This window comes from Gossypium raimondii, chromosome 11 (genome assembly GCF_025698545.1).
Source record: "Gossypium raimondii isolate GPD5lz chromosome 11, ASM2569854v1, whole genome shotgun sequence".
Taxonomy (NCBI): Eukaryota; Viridiplantae; Streptophyta; class Magnoliopsida; order Malvales; family Malvaceae; genus Gossypium; species Gossypium raimondii.
Window position 1 is genome coordinate 42,130,814 of NC_068575.1, and position 16,090 is coordinate 42,146,903.

A 16,090-nucleotide genomic window follows, 5' to 3' on the forward strand; every position below is an offset into this window, starting at 1 on the left:
TTAATCTGGACTTAGCTTCTTTTTTATGCAAAAAATATTTTAGAGCACTATGGTCAGAAAATACAACGACTTTGACTCCTAACAAGTATGCTCTGAATTTCTCTAAGGCAAAGACTATGGCATAGAGTTCTTTCTCAGTCGTGGTGTAATTGCACTGAGTTGGGTTTAATAGCTCGCTAGCAACCTAATAATAAAAGACTCCCTACCATTTCTTTGCCGCACCAACAGCCCTATCACTAGCATCACATAAAATTTCGAAGGGTAACGCATAATTCGGTCCTTGAATGATAGGAGCCGTGATCAATTTTAATTTCAATTCATCAAAATATTTTTTACAATTCTCATTAAATTCGAATGCCACATCCTTACCTAGCAATGCACATAAAGATGACGATATCTGCGAAAAATTCTTGATGAACCGACGGTAAAAACCTACATGTCCCAAGAAGGATTGAATCCCTTTCACAGTACCGGGATAAGGTAAATTTTTAATTACCTCGACTTTGGCTTGGTCGACTTCCAATCCTTTAGCTGAGATGACATGCCCCAACACTACACCATTCTCAACCATTAGATGACATTTCTCAAAATTCAATATCAGATTAGTCTCAATGCAACGTCTAAGAACTAACACAAGATGATGCAAACATTGATCAAATGAATCACCATAAACAGTAAAGTCATCCATGAATACCTCCATTAAATGTGAAATAAAATCTGAAAAAAATACTCGTTATACCTCGTTGGAACGTGGCTGGTGCATTGCACAATCCGAAAGGCATCCTCTTGAAGGCATAAGTCCCAAATGGGCAAGTGAAAGTGGTATTCTCTTGATCCTCAGGTGCGATGGGTACCTGTAAATAACTTGAATAGCCATCTAAGAAACAAAAATGTGAGTGACCAGCTAGCCTTTCTAACATTTGGTCCATGAATGGAAGAGGGTAGTGGTCTTTTTTAGTGGCTTTGTTCAGTTTCCTATAGTCTATACAAACCCGCCAACCGTTCTGCACTCTTGTGGGAATCTCTAATCCATCTGCGTTGGTAACTATTGTGATTCCTCCCTTCTTAGGTACAACATGAATTGGACTTACCCATTTTGAATCGGCTATAGGATAGATAACACCGACTTCTAACCATTTTAAAATTTCAGTCTTAACTACCTCCATCATTGGAGGATTCAATCGGCGTTAAGGGTCTCTTTTGGGGACTGAGTCCGGTTCTAAGGCTATCTTGTGGGTACACAAAGTCATACTAAGTCCCTTAATGTCGGCTAGTGTCCAACCGAAAGCTTCTCTATGTTCCTTAAGGACTCTAAGTAGCTTAGATTCTTGGGATTCAGTCAAGGCATTCGACACTATCAATGGTAAAGTTTGATTTTCCCCTAAATAAATGTACTTTAAATTTTCGGGCAGCTCTTTTAACTCTAATTTAGGTGGCAAAATCAATGAAGGAACTTGCATACCAATCACCGTAAGGTTAGGGAGGATCGGCTTGAATCGTGTCAATTTGGGCGAGTCTAATGTACAAACTGAGTCAATTAAAGAAACAGAAACAATAAATTCATGATCATCGATATCAAAAATACCTTTAGCTAGAATGCTTTTCAACTCATCTTCATCCCCTAATTCATAAACATCTTGAACAAAATTATCAATTACATCAAGAGTAAACACAAAATTAATATCAGTGGGATATCTCATAGCATCAAATATATTAAATTTAATTATCTCACCATCAAATTTCATCGTTAAATTCCCTTTATGCACATCAATTTTCGTTCTAGCTGTCTTAAGGAAGGGTCTACCTAAAACTAAGGGTACATCAATCGAATTAGCATTAGGTCCCATGTCTAAAACATAAAAATCAGCCGAAAAGACTAACTCATTTACTTGCACGAGAACATCTTCTAGAACACCATCAGGGTAGGCATTACTCCTATCCGCAAGTTGAATTATCAGTCCTGTGTCTTTTAATGCACCTAATTGAACTTTATCGTAGATACTCTTAGGCATGACATTTATAGAAGCTCCTAAATCAAGCATAGCTCTATCAAGTTTAAGGTCTCCTATCTTACAAGGTATCGAAAACATTCCAGGATCTTTACATTTAATAGGAAGTTTCTTTTGAAATACCGCAGATACATTTTCGCCTAAGCTAATCTTCTCATTTCCAATTAATTTCCTTTTAGACGTGCATAATTCTTTTAAAAACTTAGCATATCTAGGCACTTGTTTAATTGCATCAATCAATGGAATGTTAACTTGTACCTTACGAAACGTCTCAAGGATTTCGGAATTGACGTCGTCTGATTTTTCCTTCCTCAAACGCTGTGGAAACGGCGCCTTTGGCACATAAGACCGAGACTGGTTATTAGCATCTTAACTTGCTTGAGCTCGAAGTTCGGGAACCCTTGTTTCCTGCTCAAAATTTACTGTATCGCACGAAGTAGTGGGCTGTTGTAAATGTGATATCCCTGCTTCCTTTGGAGCTACTTGTGATTGTTGTAAATCAGCCTTTGGCAAGGCTAAATTTTCCTCTGCTCTATCACTAAATCGAACCTTTTTTACCTCAGTGTCGTTTTCCTCATCGTTGTTTTGGACTTTCTTTAGTATTGATCTCAACTCCTTCCCACTTCGCAAAGTTATAGCACTGACATTATCCCTCAGATTTGCCACGGGCTGTGATGGTAACCGGTTATTTACCTGTGCTTGCAAGTTCCCAAGATTAACGTCGGTCGACGAGGCTCTAGTTTGCAACTACTTCACTGTCGATTCCAAAGACTGAAATCTTCCATCGGTTTCCTTCTTCTGGTCAACCATCATCTTCATCATTTGTTCAAGCATGGTATGAGTCTTAGTTTCAGCACTAAGATTTTGATGGTTGGGTTGTTGCTGTGACGAATTATATTGTCGGGAATTTTGTTACTCAAATCTCGGAGGTGTGGCTCGGTTTTGATATCTGAGATTGGGGTGGTCTCTCCATCCCTCATTATAGGTAGCTGAGTATGGATCATACCTTCTCTGATTTGGAAAGACGGCGTTAGCTTCCCCTTCCTGTAATGTCGGACACATATCTGTGGTATGTCCTTCCAAACAACAAATGCCACATAGTGAAGCTTTCGCATTACCTCCAGTCATCAATTTACTTACCATAGCCGTTAAATTAGCTAACTGAGCCTCCATCATACTCGACTGGCACTCATCCATTCGTTTACCCAAATCGAACCTTCTGAGACCGAATTGCTGTGTATTCTGTGTCATATTAGCAATCAAATTTCGGGCTTGCTCCAGAGTTTTATCAACCAATGCACCTCTACTCGCTGCATCAATCATTCCTCGATCTTGTGGCATCAACCCCTCATAAAAATATTGTACTAAAAGCTGTTCACTAATCTGATGCTGTGGACAACTCGCACATAGCCATTTAAATCTTTCCTAGTACTCATATAACGACTCACCTACCAGTTGCTTAATTCCACAAATATCCTTTCTGATTGACCCTATCCTAGATGCTGGAAAGAACTTCTCAAGAAAAGCTTTGTGCAACCCTGTCCACGTCGTAAATGAACCTGGTGGCATATAATATAACTAGTCCTTCGCCAAACCTTGTAACGAGAAAGGAAAAGCTCGGAGCTTGATTTGTTCCTCTTCAATGCCATCTGGCTGCATAGTCGAACAAGTTATTATAAATTCATTAATATGACGGTAAGGGTCCTCACCTGGTAGTCCATTGAATTTCGGCAACAAGTTCAGGAATCCTGAATTAAGCTTTAATGGCCTATCAAGGGTAGGATAAGTGATAGATGGTGGTTGCGTAGCCAAGTTAGGTGCGGCCAATTGCTTCAAGGTCTGGTGGGCCATTTCGATGTCCTCTAAATCGTTAGGCTCGTGGAGATTGTGAGATTCAGCTTGTTGATCGGTAATGCTAACAGGGAACTTCGATGTTCGTCGTCCGCTCCTTAATAATATATACTAAATGGACTAATCTACCTGCAAAGACAAATACAAGAAAACAAAGTAAGTTCTGAAAATCAAATAGATTTGACTACGTCGCTTCCCCAGCAACAGCGCCAAAATTTGGTAGCTGTCATTTACGACTACCAGATTAAATCCGTTATTCAACCAATATTAACTAGTAATATAGGGTAAATAGGGAATCGTCCCACGAAGAAGCTCGTGTTAAATCTATTTGAAGGGAATTGTAATTAAGGTAATATAAAATGCAGACAAGAAAGGAAAAATTGGGGGGTTTGCTAATAATGATCTAAATTAACGAATTAATTGTAGCTTAAATTGTGAATACTGAAAATTTTCCAAGGGAAAAAATGCTTAGTTATCGACGCCTTAATCCACCCAGCACAAATCCTTTGCAACCTTAAATTGTTCTTAAAAACTAAATCGGCAGCGAGGCTGAAAAATCACTTACGAAGCGACTTCCTATCCCTAGTAAATTATTCAATTAGAGAACGTTCATAAATTGAAAACCTACCTTTAATTATCTCTGTGTCGATTTGCTAAAGGTTCCTTTAGAGATTTAGAGACTTCACCTGGCATTAATCAAAGAAAATCCACCAGCAACTTCTAAAATTAAATCTGAAGTTGTCGTAATTAGCTGCGGCCAATTAATTATCACTAATTCTAAGCTTAATTAAGAAATTCGATTTCTCAATTAGCACATAGATGATTATAAGAAAAATTCCCAAATTAAAAAGGTGATCAATCCAATTGACTTAGAAAAATTCCTTGGACGATAAAATCAAACAATTCAAGAATGCCGAATTCAAATTTAGAACAAAGTAAACCTTCAAATCACTTGTGCTCGATTTCATAAGAGTCTAACTAAGCTTAAGTAAATTAGCTGCTCATAACAAGTAAAATAAAACAAGAATCAATTTGTAAACACATGAATTACAAACTGAATTTTGGAAAGGAAAATTCCTCAAGTTGTCGAGCTTCCCCTTCTCTCAAATAGCTGAAATTTCGGGCTGCTTCTTCAACTCCTTGGTCGTCCTTTGCTGGTTCAATTTCAGGAGTTTTGCTTGCTCGAGTCACGCCTTTTTGCTCTGTTCTTTCTCTGGTTTTTTTCTTCCACCCCCCCTTTAGCTGCTGTCATCTCTATTTATGGGATTTTAACCTCCAACAATTGAAAATTAAGTTTGATCTTATCCCCCTTTTCCTAGCTGATCCCATCGCATAAAATTAGCTCCAACCTACCAGAGTTTTATTTTCAATTAAACTCTTCAAGGCTGAGTTAATTCCTTGATTTAATTGGAGTCGGCCACCGCTAGCAAGAAGGAAATTGAGAGAATTAAATGCAATTCTCTTGCTGATTTTTTTTGTCGCATACACGGCCTGCTGTACATCCAATTGGACCGAATTTCCTTCTTTGTCTCATTGTCAATTTGATTGCTTTAAAACCAGCATCTGACCATCCTCTTCCAGCAGCTTTATTTATGCGAATTTAATTCTAAATTCAGCCCATGTGTTGCCCCAATGTCCCTCACCTGCGTATGGCATAAGATTGACGTTAAATTGCCGAATTGAAATGAAAATAAATTATCACGGTGTGGAACGTACTTAATGTAATTTAGGTTGATTTAAAATTCAATTAATCAAAGATTAATCAACAATTTAAATAATTTAGTTGAATAAGTTAAGCTCAAAATTGAACTTAACAAGAAGTATGGACATTGGTTAGTGGGATTTTAATGTTATATGACTAAGGTTAGAATGGTAATTGTTGTATTATTATGAATTAAATAAAAAAACATGAAAATAACCATTATCATCTTTGTTATTGTCGGAAAACAAAAGAAAATAAATGCTTGAAGCTTCATTAAGTTCGGCACTTGTATAACTAGATTAAGGTATGTTCTTTGCTCGGTTTTTGATCATTTTTATGTTTTTAAGATCGTTGCTTTGTATATTACCTAGCCCATGCTTAAATTTTAAAATTTGATTATGAATTTGAGTTATGCCATTGTTGATTTTGTAAGCTTTTTTTGATGTTAAAATGTGAAATATGAAAGCTTAATGTTAGATAAATATATTTTGTATTGGGATTTTTGATGAATTTGAGTATTTTGGGTTAAATTGTGAAAATGAGAAATTAAGGGGCTAAAATATGAAACAAATAAAATATTTGGGCTTATATAAGCTAGGGGAATATTCGGCCGAGCTATGAAATTGTTAAATTTTGAATATTCTGTGTTTTGTGAAATAGGGACTAAATTGTGAAAAATGTAAATTTTAGGGGATAAAGTGTAAATTTCCCTAATTATGTGTTTATGGTTTGAATTGAATAATATGTGTTATTGATCAAGTAGTCGATTTCATCTGTTCATCTTCGTCCGAGGTAAGTTTGTAAGTAAATAAATGTCGTTAAATTTGAATGTATATGTTTTATAAATGTCGAATTAAATTTTAATGTATATATGTGTAATGTCGAATTGTTTTAAGCATGGGAAAATTGTTTACGAGCTCGATTCGATTTAATTATGACATCCTAAAGCCCCGTACGAACCATAGGAATAGTTAGGATACATATGTCATGACATAGGGTTCCGATATGTGATTTACGTGTAAGACCATGTCTGGGACATTGGCATCATATATGATTTCATGTAAAACCCTGTCTGGGACAGTGGCATCGTTATTTGATTACATGTAAGACCACGTCTGGGACGTTGGCATCGTATGAGCTTTTTGAGTTATCCACGTATCCTTTTTGATTCTGAATGGTTCTATGGGAAAAGATATGGAAAAAATCGAATGTGAGTTCAATTTAAACGATTAAGGTATGTATTAAGTTTATATGAACTTTGAAAGATATGGTAAGTGATGATTATTAAAATGGTTATGTGGACCTTATGAGAAATGGGATTGTAGATATGTATGGAATTAGTTAGGTTCGATTATTTCGTGATGAATTATGAATGTTCTTGTGTTAATTTATTTGCTTATGGCTTACTAAGCTTTTCAAGCTTACTTTTTATGTTTATTTGTTGTTTTATAGATTTTGAAAGCTAGCTTCAGCTCGGGATCGTTGAGGAACGTCATCACACTATCGATATTTGTTTTGGTACCTTGAAAGAAAACTTGTATTTATGTCATATGGCATGTATAGTCTAGCTTGATATGATTTGTTTTGAATTGTGTATATACAGCCATGCCAAAATGGCTTGATTAGGTTGCTATTAGTTGTGATATTTAGTTATGGTATAAGCTTCTTTTTGAGAAATATGCTTCATGATATATATGTGGGATGTATTTGTTTATGATTCGGATTTTGTGATGTTAAGGTGGTGATGGTTGTGATTTTGATCATGATAAGTTTATATGAACTAATTATGTATATATATATATATATATGATTACTTGCTAAATTTGATTTTTAGGTATGAATTATAATGGTCATTTAATTAGTTATAAGTGATATTTTGTTTTGACATAAAATTATGAGATAGTGTATTAAGCTTAAGTTTGAGAAATGGAAATAGTATGAATTATTGAGATGTTATGCTAATGACCTAATAGGTGATGTTTGAATGGTTGGCATATGAGGTCTAAACTTGATAATTTATAAGCGAGATAAGTATGGTTGATTTGTTAATGGTGTTTAATAGATAAATATTACTGTAATGAGACGGGTTTATAAATTTATAAATTATCTTAATAGCCTATTTGATGATAAAATGAATGATAAAATATGCACATATTTATGCTTGAATGGTTAGTTGTTTAGGTTCGATTTCTTAATGCTTCATATGGATATGGAGACTATATGTGTGTGTATATATATAGATGGTATTAAAAGCATAATTTACCATATGGTAAGTTAATAATTTATTTGGTTTAATATGTGCGTGTATAGAATTATGAAGTAAAATGTTTAATCTTATTAGGTATATAAGTACTATTAGAGAGTTGAGCACATGATTCGTGTTATATATTTATAAGGCTTATATTATATGGCTTTTTGTAGGGTGAAGTGTGCATAACAGGATAGCATCAAAATATGTTCGGCTATGCTGTAATATTACTATGTGTAACACCCCAAACCTGGCCTGGACGTTATGGTCGAATCTAACGATGTCACAAGATAGTGTGTTTGAAAACTGATGCTCGTGTTAAAAAAAACCGTAACTTTGCTTAAAACATTTTCTGTTTAGATCTCGTCGTTGTCTTTTACTACTCCTAAATAGTGATTTTCTATTCAGTCGCTAGTTTGTAAAATACTATACGTTGCGGTAGCTTTTTAAAACAGTTTGCATATTTGTGCGTATTTTGTTAAAATTTTTGATTGGTTTTGAAAACTCGTTTATCCCTACTACTAGCAGTTGTAAGTCCAAAGCAAAATAAAAAAAACCCCAATTTAAAAGTAAAAATCCAAAGAGGCCATTATTACAGTAAAATACCCCCAAAATAAAAGCAAAATTATTATTAGGTACTAAGTTGAATAAAATAGGTCGTGTGGCCACCGCTGAGTCCTCCGTCACACCGAACCGCCTATGTCTGGGGATTACCTCTACAGATTAAACAGAAGGGGTGAGTTTACGTAAACTCAGTGTCTACTTCCCTATGCAAACAAACAGACAATAACGGATAATCTCAACTTGGGCCTAAGCCCGTTTCAGTATCAATAAGCATTAGGGCCTTGGCCCATCACAATACAGTAATAGTGACAGTTATGCAGTTATAAAATCCTACCCAACCAGCCCCTACACTCCATCTCCGTCCAACCCTACACTCCATGTGGGGATATAATCAACCTACTCAACCCTACACTCTAAATAGTACCGAATGCGGCACTAGACAGTAGTTGCAGCTGAGCTGCCAGTAAGTTAGGCTAAAAGCCTTTTAGTACACTTCCTCCAATCAATATCCATCCCCAACCCAATGCAATGCATCATACAATCATGTCATGGTATCATGCATAATCAGAATAGTATATATATCATGCTCAACATACAGACATTCATATCTATCTCATATGGCATACAACAATCTTTCAATCATTTTAGTCAATTAGAGGGTCTAGTAACCTTGCCATCCTTACAGTAGGCTCACAATCGGCTTGGGTGACACGTGCAACCTTAGTAGTCAAATAGTGAAAATGGGCCCACAGGCCCATGTTGAATGCCCATGTGGGTCCACACGCTCGTGTGGCCCACACAGCCTAAAATGGCCTTGGCCTTGTGGACTACACGGCCTGGCCCAATAATCACAAACGTTTGTGTAGAGCCCACACGCCTGTGTGGCCCACACGACCTAATACAGCCTGGCCCATTAATAGTTCACAGCCAGCCTCGTCGATCACACACCCATGTTCGATCACATGGCCTATCACTTGTACGGCCGCATGCCGGTGTGGTGTTGACAATCACTTCTTTTCGATTTTTCATCGATTTCTATTTCCCAAGTTGTGTTTACACACTTGATTCTGATTCTTTACAAAAGCACTCTTGAACACCCAAGATTTATCAATTGACCAGTATAACACTGTATTATACACCTCAATCAACAACCAATTAACTAAAATCAAAAATCATACTTCTAACACCTTAACTGAACTCTTACCTTACGAACACCAAAAGTTTCTCTCTATAATTTGGCACCAGCACAACCCTTTGCTCCAGACTTTTTGCTGTCATCACAATTAAAAAGATTCCCCAATTACCAACTTAAAAACCGAATATTAAAACACCCTTATTAGTCGTAAAAAAATGATTTAATCAAGACCCCAATACCGATGGCGGTTCAATAAGCGTGATCCATTTACCAACGACAACTCTGTCCTTAACTCACCAACCTCAGCAGCAACACAAACCGCTCACTGCCTTTCACCTACCATAAGTAACAAGAATCTCATTAGTCACCAACCAAGAATCAATTAACAAAAGGTGAAAACACTACTTACCAAATGTACAAAAGCACAACGGAGAAGACAAGTTGCGACACGTAAGAGAGTTTAGAGAAAGACTGGATTAATGGAGAAGCCAAAGTAGTAGAAGAAGGAAGTTTTTCAGCAAACAATCGGCATCAAATAAAAGGAGAAAAAAAGAAGAACCAGAAGAGCAAATCAATAGCAGTGAAGCAGAAAAAGAACGGTGGAGAAAATGGATTCAAAATGTCAAAGAAAAAGTAGAAAGGCCGAAATTTGGGAAAAGTATGAGAAGTTGAAATTTGAAATAAAGATAACAAGAAAATAAAATAAAATCCCATAATCTCCTCCTAAAAACCGGCCACCACTTTTCTCAACAACCGAATTTGAAAACCACTCAAACACTTCAGTGTTTCGGCTAAACCAAAACACCTACACGGCACAAGCAGCAAAATCAGTCCTTCGTTTGCACAAAGACTCAAACTCCAGACCTCTTGCCCATTTGCACTCCAGTTAGCCACCAGACCAGCACGTCCATTCTAACATATTTCACCAACATTTATTTATAAGCCTACTAATTAGAGACAGGGGTTTATTCATTTAAAAACAAAAATTTTCCCAAGCTAAGGCTTGAACTTAGGACCTCTCAAACACTCCCCAGAACACTTAACCACTAAAGTAGACATATATTTGTGTCACAAACACACAAAAATAAATATAAGAGATTTTTGGGGCGTTACACTATGTGCATGGAATTGTAGTGTAATAAGCTTTCATATAATTTGATAAGTTGAATGCCATGAGTGAGACGTATGTATAGTTCAATAGTGGAATTAATAACATGTGTAACAGGACTTGGGGGAGGCTAGTTGATTCAAATATGTGATTGAAATTTTTTTTGGAACATAATTTGTATATGTGAAACATAACTAAATAATTATGTTTTTTTTTATTTTTTTAATCATATGTTTAATATGACTGAATGTGATTTATATGATTAATTTAATGATTTCTATTTGATTTTGAAATTTATTGTTAATGAGTTATTATAACTTTGTACATGATTAAAAATGGAAGACTGTCATAAGTTGTATTTTGGTCGATAATGCCTCATAACCCTAATCTGGCGACGGATACGGGCTATGGGTGTTACAAGGCTACTTGACACCTTATTATAAGATAAGTTATCACCCATCAAATTTTCGTGGTGCAAATCCAAGAGGGCTACGAGAAATTTTCAATTGAGCCCATTCATCCTTAAGAAATTGTATTGAGAGGGGATTTGACATTTTAAAGGCACGGTGGAAGATTTTAGCAAAAATGACAATTTATTCGTCTCAAGATCAAAATAGAATAATTTGTGCTGCATTTCCATTACATAACTACATCAGATTAAGTAAAGCTCTTGACTCAACATTTAGGGTCATAGATGCAAATCCAAATTTTATTCCTCTCGAAGCATTTTCGGATGCCGAATGCATTTCCACTCAAGAAGTTGAGATTATGAGTACTAATGAAATGACAAAAGTTCGTAATGATATCACTACAAATTTGATGGTAGCTAGACGACAACGTCGTGTTTCTTAAATATTTGTTTTTACTTGTTTGGATATGTATCTATTTCTTGAATATTTATGTACTCTTGATTTATTTTCAATTTACTTGTGTAATATGATTTCGCGTGCAACTTTATATTAATTGAAATATGTCACTTGAAAAATTTATTCAGAGTGTGACATAATTATCACTAATTTACATACTAAGAACATGACATAATTATCACTAAGAATATAGTTTAGAATTATATTGATACACTATTAATATTTTCAATTTCCACAATGATAATATTTGCAAATAAGAAACTTAAGAAATTTGTTTATTTAAATTTTCAAAAATATTCACCGATTAATTTCCATAATGGATGTTTTAATTCCTAGGTAATAATTTTTATTTTAATAATTTCACTCAATAAAGACTAAAGTATTATAAACAAATATATACTCAATGATAAAATGTGTGATGCCCTTATTTGTTATTTACACATATCGACTTTTAACTATCACTAAGTTTTACCAAACATTTTAAGTAAATAGTTAATAGAACCAATTGGTCAAACCAACCACGCAATCAATAATCAATTATCAACTATCAACCAATTACCAAACAAGACTTATATATATTTTATCATACATATTTGTTTTACGTTTATGTTCAGGTTTGTGACTATTCCTCATAATCATATCGTTTTAAGTTTTTCATTGTGCAATTATAGATATTTATGTCAATATTTGTATGCTTTTTTAATTTTTATCTTGTTATAGATTATTAGATGTTTTGTTGTTTTTTTCTAATTAAGTATTGATTAATTAAATGGTATATGTTTCAACACTCCAGCCAAGATTTTAACTATTTTAGGCGAAGCAAGGACGTACTAAAAAGACCGAGTGTACAAAAAGCTCGAATTATAAAATTAATTTTATTTTTAAAATTTAAATTTATTTTAATTCAATTAATATCAAATAAATTCATTAATAATGTCTAATTTCAAACTTGTGAGATACTTAAAATTGTAGCTCGGCTCAGCTTGACAATGACAAAGCAAAATTCTATTTTTTTCTCCTTTTTCTGAGCCACATCTGAATATTTTGCGACAACAAGAAATAATAATAATAATAATTTTTTTATTTGTGTGATGTACGAATTTTCAATTATTCTTGTAATTATTTAAAAAATTTTGTTATTCAACCAACTATTAGGAAATAAAATATAAATATTTTCAAATTAAATCTATTAAAATAATAATAACTTTAAACAAATAATAAAATTAATCAAAAAATGTTGAATAAAAATACAAATATATATTGAACAACTAACTCTTTATGCCATATGCTTAAACTTATTGACTTGATTCCATTCCCTTTTATTTATTAATTATGAAAGGCAAAATCTTATAAAGTGTTCAAATAACTTTTTTTTTGGGTAGAGTAATCATTTTAGTTTACTTTAATTATTATATTCCAATTTATATTAATTGTTATACGTAATCATCACATTTACGTGAAATTTAAAAAGAAAAAGTAATTTTGACATAACTGTTTTCGAATGCAATAAATCAAAACAATTTCACTGAAAATGGTAGTAATAAGTTATAGCTAGACCTCGTAATACACCACGCTACCCTACTAGAAACTTGAAATTTGTAAAGATTTGGATAAATTAGACTCGAAAATAAAAAGGAAAGAAATTATAAAATATATATAAATAATCTGAAAAATATGTGTAATAACTAAAATATAAAAAAATTGTAAAAAGGAACCTATAAAACCTTATGCTCCACCGCCACCTGCAGATTTATCCATACATTATAATATGTACCAGTAAAAAGAGTTTCATTGCCTTTCTCAAAACAAAAGGCTTTTCGAAAAAGGAAAACAATTGTCAAACTTACTGCTTTGGTAAATAGAAAATGAAAGAGAAAGAAAGGTGACCATGATTTTAAAGAGACATGGCAAAAAATGGTGAAACCAAAACTCCATCATTTTAGTTAGATACACCCAAAAAAACGAAGAAGAATGAAGAACCGATGCCTTCTTTTAGAAGGATTTTTTGATTAGATAAAAGCTAAAAAGTGGAAAAGGTCTTTCAATTTTTTTCTCTTTTTGTACGAGAGATTGAGTGGCGAGGAGATTGAAGTAGAGGAATTGCAAGAATTGAATCTGAAATTAGAGCTTAGAACCTAAGCTTAGAACAATAAGGCCCTTTGTGGAATGTGCCTTGTATTTACGAGCCAACCTCTTGATGAGGAAGAGCTGACGTTGTGATGAGACAATCATGACGTCCCAACGAGAAGATTGGCACGTCCCGATGATGCGAAGAACGGTGTCTCGACGAGGTGCATGCCACACGGCCGTGTGGTGAGGCACTGACTTGGGTCGCACAGGTGTGTGACACGACCGCATGACCAGATCATGCTAGGGACTAACTTGACTTGAGTCACACGGGCGAGGGACACGAGTGTGTGTCCAGGCCATGTTAGGGTCTGACTTGAGCCACACGACCGTGTGCCAAGTTGTGTGAGGCACTGAGATGAGTCACACGAGCGTGTGCTAGGTCGTGTGGGCGTACGGGCCAGTTATGTAAGCTATGTGAATCTACACGGGTGTGTGGGCCAAAAATTGAAAATTTTTCCTAGGGCCATAAACGTCATTCAAATCAAATGTAAGCCTTCCGTAGGCCCGTATGTTCCTGATTAAGCTATAATTCTCGATATCTGGTGACCTGTTAGGGTATAATCTGTTATATGTACATATGTATGATATAATATAGGCTAAGTAAGTATGACCTGTTAACATATAATGTGCTACTGTTTGGGATATGTTCAACATATGTGATATATTCAGGTTTGATCCGTGTTTTGTTAATTTTGATGGTGTGTTTCTATGCTACTTTATTGAATGAGAACGTGTGATATCCGAATATGTTGATTTATTTGATATTGATTCTGATATATAACCATGCATGTGATTTTGTGGCAAATCTGATATGATTCATTGAAATTTGACAAATCTGTTCTGCAAAGCATGGATTCCCATACCTTCTGTTTCTGTTATTGTACGACGACATGTTCTACATGCTTATCATTTGATTTTGTATATGCATGCCATGACACATTGCATGGGATTTGGGATGATGTGAAAGGAGGAAGTTTCTGGCAGTTTAATGATGTAACACCCTATACCCGGCCTAGACAACAATGCCAAGCCTGGAGAGTTACAATGAACAATAATCAAAACACATTTTGCAAGTTATAATAACAGACCTATAAAGTCCGATAAAGTTAAATAAAGACTAACCAGGTTCTCGATACTATCTTCCAACTAACTGAAACTACGAAAATACTAACATGGTTCCTAATACTAAGCAGTATAAACACATAACCGAGCTTCCTATCCGTCGACCTGATCAAGTCTGTGATTTACCTAAAATCCATTCAACAATAATTGAGTTAATATACTCGAAAGGACCCAACTATTTACATATTTAATAGATTATCGGTAAAACCAAGATATCCAATATGTTGATTTAGAATCAAGAAGCAGTTCATTCAGTTACAGATCGAAGTCATACAGACGAATAACAGATCAAGCTATAATCAGATGCAGAACAAAATAGAACAGATGCAATTACTTAATACCAACCGCTACACACCATCTCCGACCAACTCAATACACCAAATAGGGTATTCATTACCCATCCAGCCCTACACACCACTCAGTGTCTGTCTGACACGTTTCAGAGATTACAGACTAGCTACTAGATTAGTATACGGATACCAGGGATTTAACCACTGGTCCAAAACATAATACTTTCTCCTAGTTCAATCCCCACCCAATGCATACACATACTTCACATAACAGTTAATACAGAGTTCTATGCGAGTATTCAAATGTAACTTATACTCATATACAGTAGATCAATTCCAGTAATTTTAGTCAAACACAATACGCATATTGATAAATGGTATTCAAATTCTAGATCATAGAATATCAGTTTATACAGTCAAATCCAGTTCAAACGGCCTCACAGAAGGCTCGTAATTGATTCGAGCAATGCTCGGTATATGGAAAATTTTCATAAACTGGCCTACATGCTCGTGTGGCCTCACACGGCCTGAGTAGCTGGCCCGTACGACCCCACATGGCCTGGCACACACCCGTGTGTCTTACACGGCCTAACACACAGCTGTGTCCTCCGCTCGCATGGTCCTTATTTTCTAGTCAGTGGTTTACACGACCTGGACACACACCCGTGTCCTTAGCCCGTATGATCCTTCTACAATCAGTAAGTTACACGGCTTGGACACACACCTGTGTCATTGGCCCGTGTGAACCCTGCACTAACATGGCCACACACGGCCTGGACACATGCCTGTGTCCCTTGCCTGTGTGGCTTTTACTTGGTAGATAGTGAGTTATACGGCTTACCACACGGCCTATCACACAGCTATGCGGCATCGATAGTCATGTTTTCCAGTGTTTGAACTTCGTAAAAACTCGAGTTTTCGGTGCGCACCTGGCATGGATTCGATGTAAAAGCAATAGGAATGATTCCAGAACCTAAAACGGTAAACCAGAGACCAATTAAACAAACTCTCCCCTGTGTAATGCTAGAATAATCTCTCAGAGACCGAATTAAGTCGACAACTTTA

The 16,090-nt window shown here is 35.3% G+C and overlaps 1 protein-coding gene across 1 annotated transcript; it reads right to left on the reverse strand.

Moving 5' to 3' along the window:
- Positions 1–1,187: 1,187 nt before the first annotated feature.
- LOC105801055 (uncharacterized) lies at positions 1,188–3,860 on the reverse strand. The gene is made up of 6 exons (XM_012632391.1): positions 3,605–3,860; positions 3,462–3,547; positions 3,016–3,398; positions 2,433–2,745; positions 2,268–2,342; positions 1,188–2,159 (listed from the first exon to the last, which is right to left on the reverse strand). Exons 1-6 carry the CDS (start codon positions 3,858–3,860, stop codon positions 1,188–1,190), a joined length of 2,085 nt encoding a protein of 694 aa, XP_012487845.1.
- Positions 3,861–16,090: the final 12,230 nt, after the last annotated feature.